This window comes from Haliotis cracherodii, unplaced genomic scaffold (assembly GCF_022045235.1).
Source record: "Haliotis cracherodii isolate W230 unplaced genomic scaffold, xgHalCrac1.p SCAF_6, whole genome shotgun sequence".
Taxonomy (NCBI): Eukaryota; Metazoa; Mollusca; class Gastropoda; order Lepetellida; family Haliotidae; genus Haliotis; species Haliotis cracherodii.
This window is the reverse complement of record NW_027266319.1, coordinates 951388-977299: the sequence shown is the minus strand read 5'-3', so window position 1 is coordinate 977299 and position 25912 is coordinate 951388. Positions and strand designations below refer to the sequence as shown.

General features: G+C 43.1%; 1 protein-coding gene across 6 annotated transcripts; it reads right to left on the bottom strand.

Annotated features, from left to right (window-relative positions):
• Positions 1 to 208: 208 nt before the first annotated feature.
• Positions 209 to 25912, bottom strand: LOC139445003 (transmembrane protein adipocyte-associated 1 homolog). Of its 6 annotated transcripts, none has more exons than XM_071226047.1 (11): positions 25754 to 25912; positions 22681 to 23043; positions 21139 to 21271; positions 20136 to 20225; positions 14866 to 14938; positions 13682 to 13761; positions 11157 to 11288; positions 10249 to 10309; positions 8719 to 8821; positions 7525 to 7605; positions 209 to 5147 (listed from the first exon to the last, which is right to left on the bottom strand). In XM_071226047.1, exons 2-11 carry the CDS (start codon positions 22899 to 22901, stop codon positions 4901 to 4903), a joined length of 1221 nt encoding a protein of 406 aa, XP_071082148.1. In that variant the 5' UTR covers positions 22902 to 23043; positions 25754 to 25912; the 3' UTR covers positions 209 to 4900. The 6 variants fall into 6 exon arrangements, with proteins under 6 accessions (XP_071082148.1, XP_071082147.1, XP_071082150.1 ...); XM_071226046.1 differs by having other exon boundaries at positions 25798 to 25912; XM_071226049.1 differs by having other exon boundaries at positions 25820 to 25912.

The window sequence follows — 25912 nt, the reverse complement described above, 5'->3', positions numbered from 1 at the left end:
GATGGAAGCAGGGTAACAAGTACCGCCTTCGAACACCTTTTGGTATGACACGGCCAGGAGATCCACTCACCGACTTTCCGCTCTGTTTGAGACGCCATACCCACGGAGGCTGCCCTAACGAGCTAGCGCATTTTGTTTCTCGTTAAAAGAGGAATCCTTCCCATTTCTGTTTCTGTTGTATTGAGATAACACATTGATCAAAAACATCTAGAACCACATTTCAACTTTATTACCTTGAATGTGCATGCACAGTTGACATCAGGTACCGGAGGATTTATTTACATGTAGGAAAATATATGACAAAACAAAAATAAAACTGACAGAATTGCACTAGTCTGACGGCAAGACAACGCCATGGACAAAGAGAAACTACAAAACCTGTGCCTTTATTTGTACAGTGACCTTTGGAACATTATGCTTCAACACTAGTTATACTCAAACACAAAAGTAACGGTCAACATCTTCTCCCGCATCTTGTGAATGTTTACCACAGATTCACTGACCCATTAGAGATGTACACAAGATTGACAAGAACTGAAATTGATATGTGACTTTCTTTTCGACCATCAATCACTGTTAGTCAGTCTGGACAAGTGGTTTAGTGTGTACACAGAAGACGTCTGTCAAGCCAGAGTCAAGAGACTCCACTGGCATTTTTATCAAAGTCTTGTTTCCACCCTTGCCACATCAACCCAACTTTCTGTGCTAAATATGATTGGACTATCGCACATATCGATAGTCCAATCAGAGAACGTTACACAAAATCAACATCCACAACTGGTACACATTCGCATGAAAGGGATTTACCGCTTCCTGTCCTTGTTGACACGAAGGTGTTTTTCCCACCTTTAAAAACACCACAACAATTGCCTATGTTTATGTGTCAGGGATGAAATCGCGAATGGTTTGTTATCTGATGACTAGGTAGACGCCATCTTTGTGAAGCTTTACGAGATAAGAACAACTCTCTGATTGGATATCGCGTTTTCATTACAAGGGGCACAACTCGTGATCTATGCAAGGTGGCGCCAGGGTCGAACCAAGGAAAGTGGCCTTGATGTGGCAAGGGTAGACACTAGGCTTTGATATTGGCTAGTGGCCTTGCTTGCCTCGGGAAGATGCGAGTAAACTTGACACAACTGTTAATATTAAACAGTAAAGTTCTGCCTAAAAAAAACATTTTTCCTTGCTCATATTTTAGACGGCATTGGGGAATCCCGAGTACCAGCATCATGATAATCAGGTTAAGTAAAGGGAGGCAACTCTTCTCATCCTACTTAGAAATCAGTACAAACATGATACTTTTCAATCCAATTTGTTCAATAAATGAAACTTACATAATAGTGATTCTTGAATACTGTAAATCTTGAAATTAATGAGTCTCCAAATTAATACGACTGCTGACCCCTATCCCCTATCCAAAGTGTGCATTGAGGCCGTCTTATTGTTGATAGTCATTTTGGAGACATAAATGCGAAGTTTGGTTATTGCCAACAAAGACCACTCGCATTTTCGCATTTAACTCACGGGTTAATTCCAAGATTTAGAGTAATCAGGTTAAGTAAAGGGAGGCAACTCTTCTCACCTTACTTAGAAATCAGTACTGTTAATAACACGTGGGTAGTCAGCTAGTACTTATGTAATGGATGACAATGTTTCCCTGTTCAAGGAGGAAAAGAATGAGTTGAAGGAAAGATTGTAGAACTAAATATTTTGTCTTACCCATGATGAAATGGTCTCTGTGTCCTATACAAGATGAGAGACAATATGTATATCTTGATTTACTCATTTCTTTCGGAAAAATACAGGTGGTTAGATGGAGTTTGTTTGTTTGTTTATTTGTTTGTTTAAAACCACATTCAGCAATGTTCCAGCTACATGTATATGAACAAGCCTGGACCAGACAATCCAGTGAGTGAGTGAGTGAGTTTGGTATTACACTGCTTTCAGCAATATTCCAGCAATATCACAGCGGGGGACACTGGAAATGGGCTTTCGGAACCGATGACACAATCAACCCCACCACCACCAAGCCTGACCACCCAATCCACATAGCTGCCTCTCACAGCAAGCACATGTTGTTGGGGACATTACTTCCGACCTTGAAGCCCCACATGTTGAGTACATGGAATAGATGGGCCAAAAATATATCAAATAGAAATTTTAGATTTTTTGTATTTTGTTCTCTAAAAAGTAAACTGAACATAAAGCTTATTGCATGTGCATGTTAACCTATCATGGAACAATACCTATTCTCGCAGCCATTCCAAGATAAAAAATAAAATAAAACATTATTATAAAAAATGTCATAAAACATATCTCTAATCAACAGTAAGAACATTATTTTTGGCATCTTGATATTGACCAAAAGTATTCTATGAAAGAACACATTCTTGTTCTGGTCTGTTAATGCAATAGCCAAGAATACAGAGGAGGGTCTGACAGCCAGCCAGCATCATATGTCGGCACAGCCTCGTCATCTGATCAGGGTAAATGCATGAGAATTACCGTATTCGACGTAATAAGCACCCCGCTCTAATAAGCGCCAACGGCAATATTTGCTAATATATTGGTCAGTGAACAATCCTAATTAGCACCCCTTCTGATTGATCAATGTACACAAGACTTATTTATTCGCGTATAACACGCACTTATGTGTTATATGCACACTTAATTATGGGCAATTAAATTCTGGAAAAATATGTCTGTCGTACATAAACATTTCAGGCTGTCAGCATAAACCACGTAGTTTATCTTTGAACTGTTTTTTTACTAAAATAATATTCTAATAAGAGCCCCCTATTTCTAATTTGAGAGCGCCCTGGGCACTTAATACGTCGAATACGGTATACACAATGTAAATGTACAATATGAAACAACAAATATCACATATGCCTTCTGGAGATGTACTGTTATCATGGTTATTCATTTCAACATAGAGTAACTGATTACATGTCACTGTTACAAAGCAATACATGATCACACTCCACATGAGGTACACTGTTTCTATATGTGAGAGCACCAGACAGCCTAGCACCACTGTCTGCAGGAGCACATTTCAACAACGTCCATGTGTCAAGGGACATAACTCCAGCTTCATTATGCACACAATCAGCTATGGCTTGGCGAAATAGGACTCAAACTTGGCATTGTGTTGTGGATTTTTACATCACTGAGTATTTACCACATATTGTTTTTTTTCAAATTTATTTTTTATAAATTATGAAAGGGTCAATGGAGCCGTGATCCAAAAAATCAAAACATATCATAACATAACCGCCTTATCATAATATGTTTTGATTTGTTGGATCAGTCTTATGATATGCAATTCAAATAAGCGAACCAAGACACTTCACCTCACCATGAACCAACACACCTCACCTCACCATAAACCATGAATGGGTTTGTTCTTTACAGATAAATCAAAACGATCCAGCATTTCAGGTAACCATGGTAACATACATAAATATATTAGTAAGTAAGATAAATATTACTTTCCTTAATTAGTGTTTCCTTGACAAGTTTATTTTACAAGTTTTAACAATATGATGGGTATTTGCTGCCATGGTTACTGGAATTTTGGGTTTTGGGGACCGTAATACACAATACATATATCAAATTATTACAATCATGCATAAAATAACAAATAAACTGAGAATAGCAAAAATCACACAAAATTCTTCGAAAATTTCTTCAAAATAAATAATTATGTTCAAGCAGTGGCATTATGACGTTCCACATTTTTTATTTGATTGACAGTCTCAGCCAGTTGACTCACCAGTCTCCGCATCTGTTTGTTCAGATCTTGCCCAGCCGAGGGATGACACACTCTCCCTCACTCCACACAGAACAATGCTAGTGAGAAGCATAGTGAACAAGGGGTCAGCAGACTAGATAGCCACAATGACAGACAACTCACAGGCAATCTCAGATTCACAAAGTTACAGAATTCACAGAAAACTCACAATTCTCCTGTATTCCCAGTGCTGAGTGTGGCAAGAATTCTCATGTTGAGATGTCACAGAAGCCGACAGGTCACTTCTACCGGTCTGATGCAGACAAGTGCTAGTTTCATACCGGTCTCTTTTCAGGTCAACCTTCCGCAACATCCAAATACAGGGGCTTGTGCTCATTTGGCTGCATCTTCCCTAGGCAAGGGAATTAACTGACTGTAAAAGTCCAGTTTCCACCCTTGCCGAACTAGGCTGGAATTTTGTGGCTCGATCGTTGCACCACTAGTGGCTATTACAAATCATGTCCCTTGTGACTCCCTCCTATTGACCAATCAGATTCCACCTATCATATTACCTGCACTTGCTTCAAACAAAGTAGCAGCACCCAGTCAAGACGTTCCAATCGTTAATCAAGATCTAGATTGTAATAAAACAGGTCTTACCTCGCGAAGAGCATCAAATCACTCAAATATCTATCAATGCCGAGTTGACGATAAACATGCTTTGCAAATCCCGCAATCGGCCAAAATTTGCAGGTCAGTTTATGAACCAGATGTCGATTTTGTTATGCGATTTTTTGGACTATACAGAGACACATTAGTTCAGCCAAAACATAACTCTGAAATTCCAGCATAGTTCAGTAAGGGTGGAAACTGGATTTTCAAAGTGAGTTAACTCCCCTGCATCAGGAAGATGAGTTGGCTATGTCTGAGTGATACTATGTAAGTGGTTGCCTTATCGGCTCCGTCTTCCTAAGACACATTTGTCTCTGCAGATCATATGCTCCACACAAATACACGATCTACATCACCAAAAGCAGGAAAATAGATGTCATTAAGCCTTGTCTTTCCCTATCTGGAACTCTACAACAGAATATTGACGGTACTCTCACACCTGCTCCCTCATCAAGGGCCCTTGAATAATGGTGTGTCGGCAGTTGTCTCCCCTTAAGCCGAGGCCTGATAGTAGTCGCTGTTGAGGGAAAGGCTTGGGGGTGCTATGTTGACGGAACCGTTGGGGGAGCTGGCTTGACTCTGTCGGTTGAAGTGGGTGCTGTCGAAGCTGTTGCTGAAGGCCACGCCCTCGTCCTTGTCCCGCTCGAAGGGCGTCTGGTAAGGCAGACTGAGCGTGTCCTCGTCGGGGATCTCGTCCACCTGGTGCTTGTAGGAGAAGGGGATGCTTGGGATGGAGATGCTGCGAGGTAAAATGACAATGATTGACAGATTGAGACAGGGACTGAGATTGTTTGTTTTGTTTGTTTGTTTGTTTGTTTGATCGTTCGTTGGTTGTTTAACAATGCACTTTGCAATATTCCAGCTATATAATGGTGTACTGTAAATAATCGAGTCTGGATCAGACAATCCAGTGATTGACATCATGAGCATCGATAAACACAATTGAGATACAATGACATGCATCAACGAAGTCAGTGAGTCTGACCACCCAATCTCGTTAGTCGCCTCTCACAACAAGCATAGTCGCCTTTTACAGAAAGCATGGGTAGCTGAAGACCACTTCTAACCCGAATCTTTTGTTAGTTTGTTTTGTTCGTTGTATAATTCTGCTATCAGCAATATTACAACCATAGGATGGCGATCTGTAAATAATCAAGTATGGACCAGATGTTCTGGAGGACGATGATTGACAGGCCATGGGAGGAACTGAGGCAGATGATTGACAGGCCATGGGAGGAACTGAGGCAGATGACTGACAGGCCATGGGAGGAACTGAGGCAGATGATTGACAGGCCATGGGAGGAACTGAGGCAGATGACTGACAGGCAATGGGAGGAACTGAGGCAGATGATTGACAGGCCATGGGAGGAACTGAGGCAGATGATTGACAGGCCATGGGAGGAACTGAGGCAGATGACTGACAGGCAATGGGAGGAACTGAGGCAGATGATTGACAGGCCATGGGAGGAACTGAGGCAGATGACTGACAGGCCATGGGAGGAACTGAGGCAGATGATTGACAGGCAATGGGAGGAACTGAGGCAGATGATTGACAGGCCATGGGAGGAACTGAGGCAGATGATTGACAGGCCATGGGAGGAACTGAGGCAGATGATTGACAGGCCATGGGAGGAACTGAGGCAGATGATTGACAGGCCATGGGAGGAACTGAGGCAGATGATTGACAGGCAATGGGAGGAACTGAGGCAGATGATTGACAGGCCATGGGAGGAACTGAGGCAGATGACTGACAGGCCATGGGAGGAACTGAGGCAGATGATTGACAGGCCATGGGAGGAACTGAGGCAGATGATTGACAGGCCATGGGAGGAACTGAGGCAGATGATTGACAGGCAATGGGAGGAACTGAGGCAGATGATTGACAGGCCATGGGAGGAACTGAGGCAGATGACTGACAGGCCATGGGAGGAACTGAGGCAGATGATTGACAGGCCATGGGAGGAACTGAGGCAGATGATTGACAGGCCATGGGAGGAACTGAGGCAGATGACTGACAGGCAATGGGAGGAACTGAGGCAGATGATTGACAGGCCATGGGAGGAACTGAGGCAGATGATTGACAGGCCATGGGAGGAACTGAGGCAGATGATTGACAGGCCATGGGAGGAACTGAGGCAGATGATTGACAGGCCATGGGAGGAACTGAGGCAGATGACTGACAGGCCATGGGAGGAACTGAGGCAGATGATTGACAGGCCATGGGAGGAACTGAGGCAGATGATTGACAGGCCATGGGAGGAACTGAGGCAGATGATTGACAGGCCATGGGAGGAACTGAGGCAGATGATTGACAGGCCATGGGAGGAACTGAGGCAGATGATTGACAGGCCATGGGAGGAACTGAGGCAGATGATTGACAGGCAATGGGAGGGATTCAGTAGGAGGACAGACAGGTTATAGAGAGATTTAGGAAAAGGATTGACAGGTCACTGAGGACGATGATTGGCAGGTCACATGAGAAGCTGGGAAATGTGTACAACGACTGAATAATGATAACAATGATGCAACAGGAAAGATGAAAGGTGAAGGCTGGATTACATATGTTGTATCAAATTCTCGACTATCCAGTAAGGAAAATATACCTCATTCTGTAAAGATCAATACCCTGGACCTATCCTCCTTCCTAGCTTCGTCTCCATCGCCATCATGCCAATCACTCACTTAGCACAGAATTTCTCTTGCTCATGATTGCCTGGCTATTTTTAGCATCATCCCATTCAAATTTGGCTCACAAAAATGTGAATGGTGTCAAATAGTTTAAGTGAGTGAGTGAGTGAGTATTGTCTTTCGCTGTTTTAGCAATATTCCAGCAATATCACGGCGAGGGACACTGGAAATGGGCTTCACACATCGTACCCATGTCGGGAATCGATGAGCGTGATGAGCGCACACTCTAACCACTAGGCTACCCCACTGCCCTCGGAATGGTTTCATCATCACAGAATACAAATACAAGGGCCTGGAACACGGAAGACAGTTTTCTAGTCTATGAAGGTGGTGTCCGAGTTGAAGGAGTTATCTGCCCCTGTTTTAACATGTCCTTGGGAGACAAGATTACAAGCAGATACAAGCTAGTGCCATTAACTGTACAGTACCTGAAGAACTCCCTCAAAAACGTTCCGTAGACGAGGGGATCAAAACAAGTAAAGTAGATGTAGGTCGTCACATCCACCACACTGAAACAGGGAAAACATGCTGGCTGAATCAGGCTAAATCAACAAAGTAGGTCAACATATCGGTGTACAATCTAAAATATAGGATTGTTTCTTTCTTGTTTAACGCCGCACTCAGCAATATTCCAGCTATATGACAGTGGTTTGTAAATAATCGAGTCTGCATCAGACAATCCAGTGATTGACATCATGAGCATCGATCCATGCAAATGGAATACGGTGACATGCATCAACCAGCCATCCTGACCCCCTGATTCCGTTCGTCGCCTCTTACGACAAGCACAGTCGCCTTTTAAGGCAAGAATGTGTAGCTGAAGACCTATTCCACCACAGATCTTCCTGGGTCTAAAACATAAGTACTCTTGTTTGAGTGGGTGAGTGAGTGAGTGAGTGAGTGAGTATGGTTTTACGCCGCTTTTAGCAATATTCCATCAATGTCACGGAGGAGGACACCAGAAATGGGCTTCACACATTTTACCATGTCGGGAATCGAACCTGGGTCTTCCGCGCGACGAGCGAACGCTTTAACCACTAGGCTACCCGACCGCCCCCTACTCTCTTGTTTGAAGGCAAGTGTTTTTGGAAGTGACGAGTTTTTTATTCGTTGTTAGATCGCTTTGCTGAAGTATATGAAGAGCGATGAAGATTTGGGTTGGGGATCTATGAGGAAGTCCAAATCCAAACTGTTTAAAGGGAGCAGCACAGTGATGTAGGCAGTTACTGATTGCCTAGAGTCTTACCTACAGACATTTCTCTACTGTGTGGTTGGAGATGTTTTTGTACAGGAAACACAGGAACAAAATACTAGGGGTTAAGGTCACACAGAAGGAAACATTCAGTCCTGAAAAAAGTGTGTTGTGTCCAAAAAATATCTTGGGCTCATTTCAGAAAAAACAAGTGTATGTTTTGATGAGGTATGAGTAAAATTCTCTCGAACCATCAAAGAAAATGAAACTGTTGGTCCCTAAGAGAAAAAATGAATATAATTAGAAGCCGGATAAATAGTCCTAAGAATCGTTTAAGTAACACTGTCCTTGCACTCATCATGTGTGATCTCGACTACTTGAGAGCTTTCTGCTCTGCCATGTTTTATCCTGTTTTATCCCGTGAACGTACCACAGGCCCTTGGCCACGCTGAAGTAGATGAGGCCGCTGCCGACGGCCTGGGTCAGGTTCAGGAGGGCCAGGAACAGAGAGTAGTAGTAAAAGGACTTCTTGGCTGGAACAACAACACAACACTGTCATACCTGGAGCCGGAACATATGTTACCTCAGGAATCTTGTTTATGTATAGTGCAGATTTATACAGTGGAGCATGTTGTTATTTTACATTTATACAGTCATAGAAAGTAACAGTTTTAGTCAACTAGTCCTGCTAATAATAACATATAGCAAAACTCTTAAAGGGCAAATTTCTACTAGTCCTTATGATACCTTAACTATTGGGCAGTTTGGCAAGGACTATAGGACTAGTGCCAATTTCTTACACTGTTATTCCTCCATAAATGCAAAAGAATATTGAAGTCAATTCTTATAAATACATACTACAACAATAATATCTTGAGACTGCTTATTTCGGCATTAACACAAAAAAACTGCTGACAATACGAAATCAGTGACATCATTCAGCACAATCATGCTCCACAAGCCCTGCCCACTGTCTTGTCAGCCAGTAAGGAAACAGTATGGAACACAAGTCAATACATCAAGTCACCTCTATGACCAGTTAGTACATCAAGTCACCTCTATGACCAGTCAATACATCAAGTCGCCTCCATGACCAGTCAGTACATCAAGTCGCCTCCATGACCAGTCAGTACATCAAGTCGCCTCCATGACCAGTCAGTACATCAAGTCACCTCTATGACCAGTCAATACATCAAGGCACCTCTATGACCAGTTAGTACATCAAGGCACCTCTATGACCAGTCAATACATCAAGGTACCTCTATGACCAGTCAGTACATCAAGGCACCTCTATGACCAGTCAATACATCAAGTCGCCTCCATGACCAGTCAGTACATCAAGTCACCTCTATGACCAGTCAATACATCAAGGCACCTCTATGACCAGTTAGTACATCAAGGCACCTCTATGACCAGTCAATACATCAAGGCACCTCTATGACCAGTCAGTACATCAAGGCACCTCTATGACCAGTCAATACATCAAGTCGCCTCCATGACCAGTCAGTACATCAAGTCGCCTCCATGACCAGTCAGTACATCAAGTCGCCTCCATGACCAGTCAGTACATCAAATCACCTCTATGACCAGTCAATACATCAAGGCACCTCTATGACCAGTTAGTACATCAAGGCACCTCTATGACCAGTCAATACATCAAGGCACCTCTATGACCAGTTAGTACATCAAGGCACCTCTATGACCAGTCAATACATCAAGGCACCTCTATGACCAGTCAATACATCAAGGCACCTCTATGACCAGTCAATACATCAAGTTGCCTCCATGACCAGTCAGTACATCAAGTCACCTCTATGACCAGTCAATACATCAAGTCGCCTCCATGACCAGTCAGTACATCAAGTTGCCTCTATGATCAGTCAATACATCAAGTTGCCTCTATGACCAGTCAATACATCAAGTTGCCTCTATGGCATAATGTCTATCTCCGTTTACTTACAAGGCAGCGAGAGCTTGGTGTTCAGGTTCGTCCACGGAAGGATAAATATAACACTATACACCTGAAACAGGAAGTAACCAGTGAAAGACGGCAATGAATGATACAAGCAAGTGTCACACACTCTCACAGCTGGGACGCGAATGTCCTTCACCTCACAGAGCTATATGTGCAATGGAAATGATCATTAGGACAGCCATAGAAGATTCTTTATCTGAAACAGATTCTTAAACCATAAACTAAACCAAATATGATTCAAATTTTTCAGTTACAATAACTATAGATCTTGTAATAAGCTTCCATATTCAATAATGTAACATTCACTGAAAAACATCATTCCCAATAGATAGAGAATCTCACCCAAATATCTTTTGTTATCAAATATATCAACACCTTGATATATATGATATCAAAAGACACGAGGGTGAAATTTATTTATCATCCAACATCATTCTTCCAACTTTTTCAGTTTGTAGACAGTAATAAGCAGTGTCTTAAGTGTAGAAAGTACTGCCAGCAGCTTCAGTAGCAGAGCCATTAGTGATGTCATTTGATTGTGACATCATGTTAACCAGTGACGTCACAATGGTCTGCAAAGCATTGTGATGCAATTTCATTGCAGCGATATCTACAATGTGGATATCGCTTGATCTCACCCAAGCCATATCTCCTGTGGGAGCCAGTTTTGGATGATAAAGTTCCTTGCCAGTCAAAGGCAGTCTGGTACCAATAGTTAACTTTCCATGAATATTTTCATGCGATGTTTCCATTAATAATCTAAAATATCTCATATGAAGATTGGTTGCATTTTCCAGAGTAATTATTAATAACAGTAAACTAAATAACTGACAATGACCTTTTGACCTTAAACATGGCCTTGAACTTTTGACCTTTGATGATGATTTACTTACAATTGAGAAGAAGAGGGAACTTGAGAACCAGAAGATCATGCCGCCATGGGCAAAGATGTCAAAGTTCTCTGTCGCATTGGCACCAGACTCCACATGGAACTTGGGGTCCGGGCGAACAAACTCCAGTGTCCCCTGCGGCAGAAAAGTCAGTTGTAGAAATGAAATAATAGAATGTACACACCAGGCAACATGTTAATTTCTGACCTGTGAAGAAGGAAGAAAAAGACCATGGTGAAGGAGACAGACAATATTCTCACCTGTGTACAGGAGTAGGCAAGAACGATGGTGAAGGAGACAGACAATATTCTCACCTGTGTACCAGGGTAGGCAAGAGCGATGGTGAAGGTGACAGACAATATTCTCACCTGTGTACAGGAGTAGGCAAGAACGATGGCGAAGGAGACAGACAATATTCTCACCTGTGTACAGGAGTAGGCAAGAACGATGGTGAAGGAGACAGACAATATTCTCACCTGTGTACAGGACTAGGCAAGAGCGATGGTGAAGGAGACAGACAATATTCTCACCTGTGTACAGGACTAGGCAAGAACGATGGTGAAGGAGACAGACAATATTCTCACCTGTGTACAGGAGTAGGCAAGAGCGATGGTGAAGGAGACAGACAATATTCTCACCTGTGTACAGGAGTAGGCAAGAGCGATGGTGAGGGAGACAGACAATATTCTCACCTGTGTACCAGGGTAGGCAAGAGCGATGGTGAAGGAGACAGACAATATTCTCACCTGTGTACAGGAGTAGGCAAGAGCGATGGTGAAGGAGACAGACAATATTCTCACCTGTGTACAGGAGTAGGCAAGAGCGATGGTGAAGGAGACAGACAATATTCTCACCTGTGTACCAGGGTAGGCAAGAGCGATGGCGAAGGAGACAGACAATATTCTCACCTGTGTACAGGAGTAGGCAAGAGCGATGGTGAGGGAGACAGACAATATTCTCACCTGTGTACCAGGGTAGGCAAGAGCGATGGCGAAGGAGACAGACAATATTCTCACCTGTGTACAGGAGTAGGCAAGAGCGATGGTGAAGGAGACAGACAATATTCTCACCTGTGTACAGGAGTAGGCAAGAGCGATGGTGAAGGAGACAGACAATATTCTCACCTATGTACCAGGGTAGGCAAGAGCGATGGCGAAGGAGACAGACAATATTCTCACCTGTGTACAGGAGTAGGCAAGAGCGATGGTGAGGGAGACAGACAATATTCTCACCTGTGTACCAGGGTAGGCAAGAGCGATGGCGAAGGAGACAGACAATATTCTCACCTGTGTACAGGAGTAGGCAAGAGCGATGGTGAAGGAGACAGACAATATTCTCACCTATGTACCAGGGTAGGCAAGAACGATGGCGAAGGAGACAGACAATATTCTCACCTGTGTACAGGAGTAGGCAAGAGCGATGGTGAGGGAGACAGACAATATTCTCACCTGTGTACCAGGGTAGGCAAGAGCGATGGCGAAGGAGACAGACAATATTCTCACCTATGTACCAGGGTAGGCAAGAACGATGGTGAAGGTGACAGACAATATTCTCACCTGTGTACAGGAGTAGGCAAGAGCGATGGTGAAGGAGACAGACAATATTCTCACCTGTGTACAGGACTAGGCAAGAGCGATGGTGAAGGAGACAGACAATATTCTCACCTGTGTACAGGACTAGGCAAGAACGATGGTGAAGGTGACAGACAATATTCTCACCTGTGTACCAGGGTAGGCAAGAGCGATGGTGAAGGAGACAGACAATATTCTCACCTGTGTACCAGGGTAGGCAAGAGCGATGGTGAAGGAGACAGACAATATTCTCACCTGTGTACAGGAGTAGGCAAGAGCGATGGTGAAGGTGACTGACAATATTCTCACCTGTGTACAGGAGTAGGCAAGAGCGATGGTGAAGGAGACAGACAATATTCTCACCTGTGTACAGGAGTAGGCAAGAGCGATGGTGAAGGAGACAGACAATATTCTCACCTGTGTACAGGACTAGGCAAGAGCGATGGTGAAGGAGACAGACAATATTCTCACCTATGTACCAGGGTAGGCAAGAACGATGGCGAAGGAGACAGACAATATTCTCACCTGTGTACAGGAGTAGGCAAGAGCGATGGTGAGGGAGACAGACAATATTCTCACCTGTGTACCAGGGTAGGCAAGAGCGATGGCGAAGGAGACAGACAATATTCTCACCTGTGTACAGGAGTAGGCAAGAGCGATGGTGAAGGAGACAGACAATATTCTCACCTGTGTACCAGGGTAGGCAAGAGCGATGGTGAAGGAGACAGACAATATTCTCACCTGTGTACCAGGGTAGGCAAGAGCGATGGTGAAGGAGACAGACAATATTCTCACCTGTGCACAGGAGTAGGCAAGAGCGATGGCGAAGGAGACAGACAATATTCTCACCTGTGTACAGGAGTAGGCAAGAGCGATGGTGAAGGAGACAGACAATATTCTCACCTATGTACCAGGGTAGGCAAGAACGATGGTGAAGGTGACAGACAATATTCTCACCTGTGTACAGGAGTAGGCAAGAGCGATGGCAAAGGTGACGACCAGCACACGGCGGATGCTTGTATGACTGTCTAGATGGCCTGGAGGAGGAGATCACATAGTTAGTGGTCATTCTAACAGCCATTTTGATTGGTCAATCTAAGACAGACGCTGTGATTAATCAATCTAAGACATCCGCTGAGATTGGCCACCTTGAACCAGCACTACAAGTTCTGTTCCTATTCAATTCATTCTACCATCAACCTAGCTTCTACACTGAAAACACAGTATGTTTATCTCATAAATATTCAACATTTTTGTTGTCATAGAAACGAAAGATATCACTTTACAGTTGCCTCTCTTTCAGCGGTAATAAACCGACAGAGCTATCAGTGTCCAGTAAGAGGTAGTTACTCATCTGTGTTTTCTAGTAATCAAGGATTTTCGATGATGTTTAACCACAGTATTGCAGAAACAAGATAAGACAACTGAAACAGTTTTACCTGTCAGAATAATTTGCAATTAAACCCAATGTTCCTCAAAACACCCCATCCAGTTTCTCAAACACCCCCTTTGCTGGCTAGATCGCCAGGGTAGTTACAGTATCTGAAACAGTGTCCGAAATAACTGCCCGTCTGCCTGTCTGCCCGCCTGCCCGTGGAAATATTCAGGGTAGTTACAGTATCTGAAACAGTGTCCGAAATAACTGCCTGCCCGCCCGCCTGCTTGCCTTCCTGTCCGTGGAAATATTCCTCCACCTGCCCACTTGTCTGGCAGACTTTAAGACTACTTACGTATTCACTTTTATCATAAATTCTCGTACATTTTCAAGTAATATGTTTGCATTATTTCAACGGAATCAAGACGTGATTTGTCTCTCGTTTTTTGCAATTTTTCAATATTCATAATTCCTGAATGTGGGCTGGTAACTTTGAAGATTGGCAGCAACACTTATGGGTCACCTGCCCAACTGTCTGTTAATGTGGATACGATACTTCCCCGCGAATATGAAACTGCCCTCAATGTTTTGGGAACGACTTTACGGCAGTCATCTTGGTTTGCTTTAGCATGTTTAGACTGGCAGTTATGGGTGCAGGAGGTATATTGTTTGGCTGAGGAATACATGTGTATATGAAGAACCTGTGTGTCTTGTTGGGTTTTAAAAATTATTTCGAACACTGATCTGAAAGGATTGCTGTACACACCAAATGCAAGACCGAAGGTGACGACGGACAGCTCAGTAGCCAAGAGGAAGAACCTCAGGATCAGCCACAACACCTACAACAGAGGTTACCATGGTTATTCAAGCCATATCAAGGTCAAGGGCAACGACATACAACTTTTATAGTTGGGTAGATGATCCCATCAAAGACAGAGACATGGCAATGATCAATGTGTACATCAGAGTTTAAGATGGCCTCATGAAATCTACCCTGATGGGGACATAATATGTCAGCTGTCAAGGTTGTCTTCTGTTACACAGTGACTCTCAACAAAGAACCATTCATATGTTAACATGATTAATGACATTGTTTCAACAAAACCACATATGATTGATTGATTGATTGATTGATTGATTGATTGATTGATTGTCATTCTGTCGTGGAGTTGCAGTTGGCTTCTTGAATCAGACATGATGTAGACATGGAATTTATATATAACCTTTTATTATGTATAAGAGGGTCTATATTACTCGTGGGAGACATAATAGAAATAAATATTTTTATGTTTAATTTATTCCTCGGACCAGCTGCCAGTAGGGGCGCCGGGCACATGAATTGAAAAATAGAAAATGGCTGGTCTCAGTATATATATGTGTGAGAGAGTACATGGTGTGTGGTGAGCAATATACAGTCAAGTCTCGTTAATCCGACATCGTAGGTTGCATTTGATTATGTCGGATTAAGGAGTATGTCGGATAAACAAAATTAAGTAGTATCAATGTTCGTGATCGAAATTCGGACAACTACACGATAGGTAACAATACAAACACTAATATATAATGAAAAATGAAATATTCATATTGTTTTATAACATTGTTAGCGGAATATGCTTTCTAATCATGCAGCCTCTAAAGCTTTGCACAAAATAACTGTTACAGACTGTAGGACTTATTCAAAATACTTTAAAAAGGATAGTCTGGAATGGAAGTCGCCAGTTTGAAACTGGTACTGCAAAGCTTGAGAAAGCTGCTTTTTTAGTGGCTAACGTTGACATCCTGTTAGGCATTTCATTGGTCGGTCATATTTCGCGAAAGGTTGTTCTGTTGTGACCTGTAACGGGGTGTCCTCGGCGATAGCGAGAACTTGTATCTGATTTTAATGAGAATGAGGTAATCCAAGCATGTGATTAATCCTGTTTTCTTTATTTAAAGCATTAATTGTTTATTGTTAAGCAAGTTTATCTCTACATCCGTTGTAATATGCAGCTACCACTCGTCTCGCATCAAAACACGGGCTGTGTACTCGCGGGCAGATGACCAAGGAGTATGCTGATCACAGTGTCGGATTAACGAGACTGATTAATGAGTGATTTCAGTAATTTGTTGCAAATTTGGTGTGTCGGAGTCGGAATGCGAGACTGTCGGATTAACGGGTGTAAATAGAACTGATTTAATCGGTTCCGAACATAAGTGTCGGATAAAGCCAAGTGTTGGACTAACAAGACTTGACTGTATAACTGTATTCCAACTCCTAGGGCATCCTGGGATCTAGGAGGCTTGCTGCTGTAGCATCTGAACTGAGGAACATCATAAATCTTCAACTTTACAGTGATGACAAGGATATAGTTTATGGGGCCTGAAGTTTGAACTCTGTTCACTCCATATGATGAAAGGGACACCAAGAAATAAATAGTTCTTTATGTGAAGTTTACACAGTATAAAACTTGTTATATTGGAGAAAAGCTGGTCACATGACTGCAAAACTGTCCTTTAAATGTATAAGAACAACACCTTCTGATGTTCACATGTTTTTGACAAGATTTTATTCTTGAAATGATGTAAACCCTAATAGACTACTTCCATATTCCTGGGGTAACCCCTGGGAATTCCCTAGCAAGAATACATACAAAAGCATTGTTTCTCATTATTTAGACCCTAAAATCATGAACTCAGGACTTTAGCATACATTGAGAAAAGTCAGGGTTTGAGTGCATGCCTGCTCACAAATACATATCATAGAGTTTGTTCCTCACTCAATGAATGTTCATACTCCAATGATCTCCCACAAAGTGAAAGTTAATTCTTACTGGACGTAACACACAGTTCATTGTGTGGAATCATACCAGGTCAATAGCACAAGGTCAGTGGAGGTCAATAGCACATGGTCAGTGGAGGTCAATAGCACATAGTCAGTGGAGGTCACTAGCACATGGTCAGTGGAGGTCAATAGCACATGGTCAGTGGAGGCCAATAGCACATGGTCAGTGGAGGTCAATAGCACATAGTCAGTGGAGGTCAATAGCACATGGTCAATGGAGGTCACTAGCACATGGTCAGTGAAGGTCAATAGCACATAGTCAGTGGAGGTCAATAGCACATGGTCAGTGGAGGTCAATAGCACATAGTCAGTGGAGGTCAATAGCACATGGTCAGTGGAGGTCAATAGCACATGGCCAGTGTAGGTCAATAGCACATGGTCAGTGGAGGCCAATAGCACATGGTCAGTGGAGGTCAATAGCACATGGTCAGTGGAGGTCAATAGCACATGGTCAGTGGAAGTCAATAGCACATGGTCAGTGGAGGCCAATAGCACATGGTCAGTGGAGGTCAATAGCACATGGTCAGTGGAGGTCAATAGCACATAGTCAGTGGAGGTCAATAGCACATGGTCAATGGAGGTCACTAGCACATGGTCAGTGGAGGTCAATAGCACATGGTCAGTGGAGGCCAATAGCACATGGTCAGTGGAGGTCAATAGCACAAAGTCAGTGGAGGTCAATAGCACATGGTCAATGGAGGTCACTAGCACATGGTCAGTGGAGGTCAATAGCACATAGTCAGTGGAGGTCAATAGCACATGGTCAGTGGAGGTCAATAGCACATAGTCAGTGGAGGTCAATAGCACATGGTCAGTGGCGGTCAATAGCACATGGCCAGTGGAGGTCAATAGCACATGGTCAGTGGAGGTCAATAGCACATGGTCAGTGGAGGTCAACAGCACATGGTCAGTGGAGGTCAGTGGAGAACAATAGCACATGGTCAGTGGAGGTCAATAGCACACGGTCAGTGGAGGCCAATAGCACATGGTCAGTGGAGGTCAATAGCACATGGTCAGTGGAGGTCAATAGCACATGGTCAGTGGAGGTCAATAGCACATGGTCAGTGGAGGCCAATAGCACATGGTCAATGGAGGTCACTAGCACATGGTCAGTGGAGGTCAATAGCACATGGTCAGTGGAGGCCAATAGCACATGGTCAGTGGAGGTCAATAGCACATAGTCAGTGGAGGTCAATAGCACATGGTCAATGGAGGTCAATAGCACATGGTCAGTGGAGGTCAATAGCACATAGTCAGTGGAGGTCAATAGCACATGGTCAGTGGAGGTCAATAGCACATAGTCAGTGGAGGTCAATAGCACATGGTCAGTGGCGGTCAATAGCACATGGCCAGTGGAGGTCAATAGCACATGGTCAGTGGAGGTCAATAGCACATGGTCAGTGGAGGTCAATAGCACATGGTCAGTGGAGGTCAGTGGAGAACAATAGCACATGGTCAGTGGAGGTCAATAGCACATGGACAGTGGAGGTCAATAGCACATGGTCAGTGGAGGTCAATAGCACATGGTCAGTGGAGGTCAACAGCACATGGTCAGTGGAGGTCGATAGCACATGGTCAGTGGAGGTCAATAGCACATGGTCAGTGGAGGTCAATAGCACATGGTCAGTGGAGGTCAATAGCACATGGTCAGTGGAGGTCAACAGCACATGGTCAGTGGAGGTCAATAGCACATGGTCAATGGAGGTCAGTGGAGGTCAATAGCACATGGTCAGTGGAAGTCAATAGCACATGGACAGTGGAGGTCAATAGCACATGGTCAGTGGAGGTCAATAGCACATGGTCAGTGGAGGTCAATGGCACATGGTCAGTGGGGCAAGCCAATGTTGGAATCACTGCCCCACCTCAGCAACAGTTACTGTGGTGTGAGATGGTGGATTCTAGGGCTGGCTAAAAAAATTGATAATCACAATTATCGTTGATGGGAAGAAATATTAACGATTATCGATATGAAAATTACGTCATCGATAATATCTTACATAAACAATTGTGATGAAATAAAGTTTAAATTTACCAAAACAGCCTTGTTATTATGAATCATGTCAAGTGCCATTGACGGAAAGCACCTGTGTTTGTTATAACTCTAGTGTCCACAGAGTAATCCATGCATAAATGGGTCACCACTCACCAGTGGCATGAAGTGTGTTGATTTCTTTCAGACTTTTTTTGCATATTTGCTCAAAGTTACTACTCCGATATTTATCAATAATTCATCAATATTTACCTCCTTGCATTAAAATCCTGTAAAGTTATATCATTGTGTGCCTACTGACCGAATCACCCGTAGATTCCAAGAAAAAGTGTGTACAGCTGATTGCTGTTTCCGGTTTAGTTTACGAGATAATACACAGGGTAATCTTAATCCCTGGATGTAAAACAATGACTAGCAATACAAAAAATACAATCTAAACGGTAAATCAATATGTCAATCAATTTTTTTTTATCTCTAATTTCAAATTTGTACTGACCAAGTTCCTCATCACCCGTTCGTTTATCGGAAATTGCTAAAGGGGTACGGTGTAATATTTTTCTGTGCATAATATTCAAAGTACTGAATCCGCTAGAGGGGGTGCACATTATACTTTGGTGCGCACTATACTCAAGAAAATATGCTAGGAATGATTATCGATCTCTATGATCTGTATCGATAGCCAGCCCTAGTGGCTTCTAACACCCTTGCAATGTTTGAAACATGAAAGTCAAGGTGCCCTTGTCATAACCACAATGTTCAAGTTGAAGATACGGGATGTCCTCAGGTCCGAATACCATCGCAGAAAACCTCAAGGGCCCCGGAACCCTCAATGTTGTACAATGCCTTGCCATGCAGGTCTTAGTCTTTTACCACAAGCACATAGCCTCAAGATTCGAACCCTCAGTCATTGCATCCTGGTACATGTAAGGGATGCAACTCCACTTAGCAAATTCCAGCATCTTAGAGTGAAGTTGGTTTAATGTCTCACTGAACAGTAATTTAGTCTGATAACGACTTGTCAGATTGATGTGGGAGGAAAGCCCAAATTGATTCAAATATGAGATGTTTACCACTTTGGTGACGTCCATGAGCACAGGTAGGGTGCCCACAATACCGGCGCCTAAGACAACAGTAACCTCATGCCCCATTGTGTACACGATGTCAGTACAGTTCTTGTAAACATGGTAAATCTACAGTGGCATGCACAATGCAGAGACACACCCACCTTGTCAGCTATATCTCCAGCCAGGACTGAGGCATTGACCGTCATGGATACGACACAACGTAGGACGCTGATCACCGCCACCAGAAACACCTGCACACAACATGACACATCGTGAGAGGTTTATTAACAGTTGAAATAAGAAGAAGAAGAAGAAGAAGAAGAAGAAGAAGAAGAATATTTCACACCACCCGGGGTATACTCAAAGCGCTATTATTACTCACTGGATCAGTGTGCACTCAACAATCATTCTCAGCTCCCTGGGAAGTACACAACCAAAGCTGCATGTTAGATGCTAGAAGGTTAACAACCACTTTGCCATCTCATCCTACCTGTTCTGGGTGAACAGAGGCACATTTTGAACAAAGTCACTTGCCTCAGGAGACACCACATGTGTTACATGTGCTTCAGTGTTTGGCAGGACCGAAGCCCTTGAACAAGTCATCGTTGTTTGTTTTTTTTTTTTGTTTCTTGTTTAAAGCCGCACTCAGCAATACTCCAGTTAAATGAAGGCGGTCTGTAAATAATCGAGTCTGGACAAGACAATCCAGTGTTTGACATCATGAACATTGATCTATGCAGTTGGGATCGATGACATGCATCAACCAAGTCAGTGAGTCTGACCACCCGATCCCGTTTGTTGCCTCTTACGACAAGCATAGTCGCCTTTTACGGCAAGTATGGGTTGCTGAAGACCTATTCTACACTGGGTCTTCACAGGTCGACAAGGCGCCTAAGCTCAGATCAGAAGGCATGTGGTTAAAATCCCATAGCAATTCCATAGCAACTACATTGGCACCCAACATGGGGCTGACCAAGTTCAGATCACAAGTCTCAGCACCCTACTATGTGGCCAGGGAGTCTGCAGCTTACTGACAGGGTAACCTCCCTTGGTCATGTGGACAAGGTGTCCAGATCTGAAGGTCCCTGGTTCGAATCCTTTCAGGTAAGTCAGGAATGTTATGGCCTCTACATAGACATCATGTTATCTTTGACTGATACTCACAAGGAAATAGAATGCCATGAAGATGGGGCTTGTGTTGGTCCGGAGCTTGGAGACTGTGGACTTGAGACGCCACAGCAGGAACATCAGAAACAGAGCATTGGGGATGAGGATGATGAGATCCCAGATCCGCACTCTGTCGACCGGTAATACAAACCATCATGTACACATCATGCCACAATACTGCCTGCACAATACTGCCTGCACAATACTGTCTGCACAATACTGCCTGGACAATACTGTCTGCACAATACTGCCTGCACAATACTGTCTGCACAATACTGCCTGCACAATACTGTCTTCACAATACTGTCTGCACAATACTGCCTGCACAATACTGTCTACACAATACTGTCTGCACAATACTGCCTGCACAATACTGTCTGCACAATACTTCCTGCACAATACTGTCTGCACAATACTGCCTGCACAATACTGCCTGCACAATACTGTCTGCACAATACTGCCTGCACAATACTGCCTGCACAATACTGTCTGCACAATACTGCCTGCACAATACTGTCTGCACAATACTGCCTGCACAATACTGCCTGCACAATGCTCATGAATGGGCCAACAATGCACAATACTTGCATAATCATGATAATACATAAGACAAAAATGCACAATATTTTTTACTCTTTTATCCCTTTGATCACAGACTTCTACATCAGGGTCATGACAAGACAGATGATTGGTCTGACCAGTCATAAGGTCAACAGACCTCACTGAACGTCCTTATCTGGAGTTGCCAACATCAGCATACAGAATCCACTGACACGATCAGGATTCAATGAACGTGCTTACCCTGAGTTGCCCACGTCGGCATACAGAATCCACTGACAGGATCAAGACTAACAGACCTCACAGAATGTGCTTACCCCGAGTTGCCAACATCGGCATACAGAATCCACTGACAGGATCAAGACTAACAGACCTCACAGAACGTGCTTACCCCAAGTTGCTCACGTCGGCATACAGAATCCACTGACAGTATCAAGACTAACACACCTCACAGAATGTGCTTACCCCGAGTTGCCCACTTCGGCATACAGAATCCACTGGCAGGATCAAGACTAACAGATGTCACAGAATGTGCTTACCCTGTTGCCCACATCGGCATACAGAATCCACTGACAGTATCAAGACTAACACACCTCACAAAACGTGCTTACCCTGAGTTGCCAACATCAGAATACAGAATCCACTGACAGGATCAAGACTAACAGACCTCACAGAACGTGCTTACCCTGAGTTGCCCACGTCGGCATACAGAATCCACAAATAGGACCAAGACTAACACACCTCACAGAATGTGCTTATCCAGAGTTGCAGACGTCGGCATACAGAATCTACAGATAGGATCAAGACTAACAGACCTCACAGAACATGCTTACCAAGAGTTGCCCACGTCTGAATACAGAATCCACAGACAGGATCAAGACTAACACACCTCACAGAAAGTTCTTACCCCGAGTTGCCCACATCGGAATACAGAATCCACAGACAGGATCAAGACTAACAGACCTCACAGAATGTGCTTACCCAGAGTTGCCTACGTCAGCATACAGAATCCACTGGCAGGGAGGTTGTGAGATTACTGCAGGAGGAAAGAAGGAGTTGTTTCTCAACCCCAGGGTGGACATCTGTGGGACCGTCGTGGTACTGGAATTGCCAGACACATGTAAAACCTTGTCCTCAAAAATGTTCGATTTCATCCCATGAGTCACCATTGTGGCAGAAATGCTGAAATGTGCCACGGCCATTCAACAATGGACGTGTGTATGACCCTGCAATCCCTTCAGACGATGAACCATCAAGGTTCCAGCAGGGCTGCTTGTGTTCTGATTCCTTGACCAATGAAGCAGCTAGACCCTTGTTACATCATGCTTCATGTCCGTGAATTACCTGTAAGGATAAACCTGAAAACTTAATGTCAGAGCCATGATAGCAGGGATTGTCAAGACCTGATCAGCGGCTGATATTCAGCCTTAAGTCTGCAGCAATTGTCTGTAAAATGTACAAATTGGAATTAAATTTCCCACTTCAAGTTGTAATGTAACTGAGGTGGCTGTGTAGAGGAGACTTGTATAATAACAGAACCTATAAACATGACAAACATGATATTGCATAAACGTAAGGTAAAATCCCATTAATATAACCATGATAACACCTAAAAATTGTAAAAAAATTAGAAGTTTTTTAAAAATCTTCACTTCGTACAAAATGTTTTTTTCCTTTTCCAGCATCCTCCTAAGGCATCCTCAGTTAACTGACTCCAAAAATGTCCAGTTTCCACCCTTGCCAGACTAGGCTAGAATTCCTGGGCTCGATCGTAGTGCCACCAGTGGCTATTACCCGGTACGTGTTATGTCCCTTCTCTGCCTCTCCCATGGACCAATCAGATTCCATCTCTCGTGTTACTTGCATTTGTTTCAAACAAAATGGCAGCGCCCTGTTAAGATGATCTGATTGATAATCAAGATCTATACTGTGATAAAACGGGTCTTACATCGCGAAGTGCATCAAATCACGGGAGTACCTTGATTAAAAACATGAAAACATAAGGAAAATATCTGTTGACAACGAGTTGGCGGTGCACATGCTTTGCAAATCCTGCAATCGATAGAAATCTGCACGACAGTTTACGAACCGGATTTCGATTTCCTTGCGCAATTTTGATAGGACTATGCATAGACTCGTTAGTCCAGACAAAATGTAACTCCATAATACCAGCCTAGTTCAGCAAGGGTGGAAACTGGACTTTCAAGGTCAGTTAACTCTCTTGCCTTGGGAAGATTCTTTTCCTGCCACAGGCACTTGGTTGGAAAGTCTAGATAAAGCCCTGAATAATTATTATCACAATCATTAGACGAGAAATAATCAAATTTGTATAACAGCATTGATATATATAGTAAGAAAGTGACAAGTGAGTGAGTGAGTTGGGTTTAACACCGCTTTGAACAGTTTTCCAGTTATATCATGGCATGTTAGCTTAATGTGGGAGGAAAGCCCGAAGTGTTGCAGGTCTCAGATGTTTACCACTTAGGTGAAACCCACGAGCATGGGTATGGTGCTGACAAATCTAGAAACAAAGTCAGGGGTGAATTAAGATTCAAACACAGATACATCGGTTTCCGGCATGTCCAATGGAAGCAACTCTGTACAGCCAACTGCGGTGTCTTAGATGAGTCCCCCACTAAAGTAATAAACATATTGATTTTCTAAAACTATAAGAATCCATCTTGTCTTACTGGAATTGATTGACATTTTAGTGTGTGAAATAATATCTGAAAGTCAGGGGTTCTTGTACTAACCATCATGATAAAGTTCAAACTTTTCAGAGACCTGAGACTGACTACCAAACAGCAAACACAGTGACCACAGGACCATCATTAACCCTAAACACTGCAAAGTCAAATGTTGCCACTGTTTCATGGTCAGATGCACGATGGTAAACATGGTAGGTTAGTTAAGAATTCACTTTCACTTTGTGTGAGTTCATTGGAGAATGAACCTTCATACAGTGAGGGTCAAACTGTATCAACATCTGAGTTTGCAATGCTTTGCGATGTTTCAATGTAAATACTACGATAGTAGATGTGCATTTCTATGTTTTGTTTACTAGGATGTGTTGTAGATCTCAAACTCTCTGACGTTTCTCAACGTATGCTATTTGGTGGCCTCTTACGACTAGCGTATGTTGCTGGGGACGTAGTCTGACCCGGAATCTCCATGGTTGATGTGGAAATAAAGACATATACAGTAAACTACGGTTAGAACAAACTCACAAGGGATCACTCATTTTAATTTGTTATATACGTTGTTCGTTATAAGCATATCAACAGCAAATATACAACACATGGAGGGGACCAAGAAATAGTTTGTTAAATCCGTTAGTTTATTATAAGCGTGTTTGTCATAAATGTAGTTATATGAATATAGTTTTTTTTGTTACCTCTACACCCCTTAAAACAGATTCTTCCATTGCACACCTACCATTGTACCTACTGTTCGACAAGTTCTTTTACCAGTAGATCTATATTTATCACTGCAGACATGACAAAACTATTGTGTATATACTGATGCAGGTATGGTGTACAGCAAATATTTCAACTCCCCATGCTAGCTCTTCTTGAGACCCTAAATCATGTGCATCATAATCTGTTCTGACAGGGTCACTACATTGACAACACAACTCAACAAATTGCTGACAAATACAGTGAACCAACCTAAACAATGAGTCTGAATACTTACCACCAGATCGATAGACGCGACAGACATATCTAGAAATATAGATGATCTACCCTAACACAACACAGATTTCTACGCAGGATGATCTCGACATCCAATTGTATATATCGTTATGAACACCAGGCATTGATAGTCTTGATACGGTCCAGCTGATAAGACATTGACCTCATCCTAATTTAGTCTGAGTATATCACCGACCGTTCTGTTCAAGTGAGACCGGTGTTGTTATCTGATAGTATCCGATGTGTTACACACAGCTGAACCATATAAACAATTATAACTGTATGATTCATGAGCACGCTCAGAGTGACTTAGCTCAATGCTTGCTAGACTAGCAAACAGGGGGTGTTTTTCTACACATTACCCTTAGATGTCCGCAGTTATAATCCAATCACACATGAAACATACCACTGGTGAGACATGGTCTTACTGTATCTTGAAGGTGATCATCTGATATGTTGTGACATCAATAAACACAAGGATTATTTTTAACCGGAAAAGAAACTTGGACTTGTCCTGGAAG

Bases quoted from the DNA above. Each gene is read 5' to 3' on its own strand.
- LOC139445003 (XM_071226047.1), bottom strand. From the start codon at position 22,901: ATGGCCGTGGCACATTTCAGCATTTCTGCCACAATGGTGACTCATGGG. The intron at 21,272-22,680 runs GTAAGCACATTC...ACCGGTCGACAG, and splicing joins GCTGACGTAGGCAACTCTGG to AGTGCGGATCTGGGATCTCA. The intron at 10,310-11,156 runs GTAAGTAAATCA...TTCCTGTTTCAG, and splicing joins GTTCCCTCTTCTTCTCAATT to GTGTATAGTGTTATATTTAT.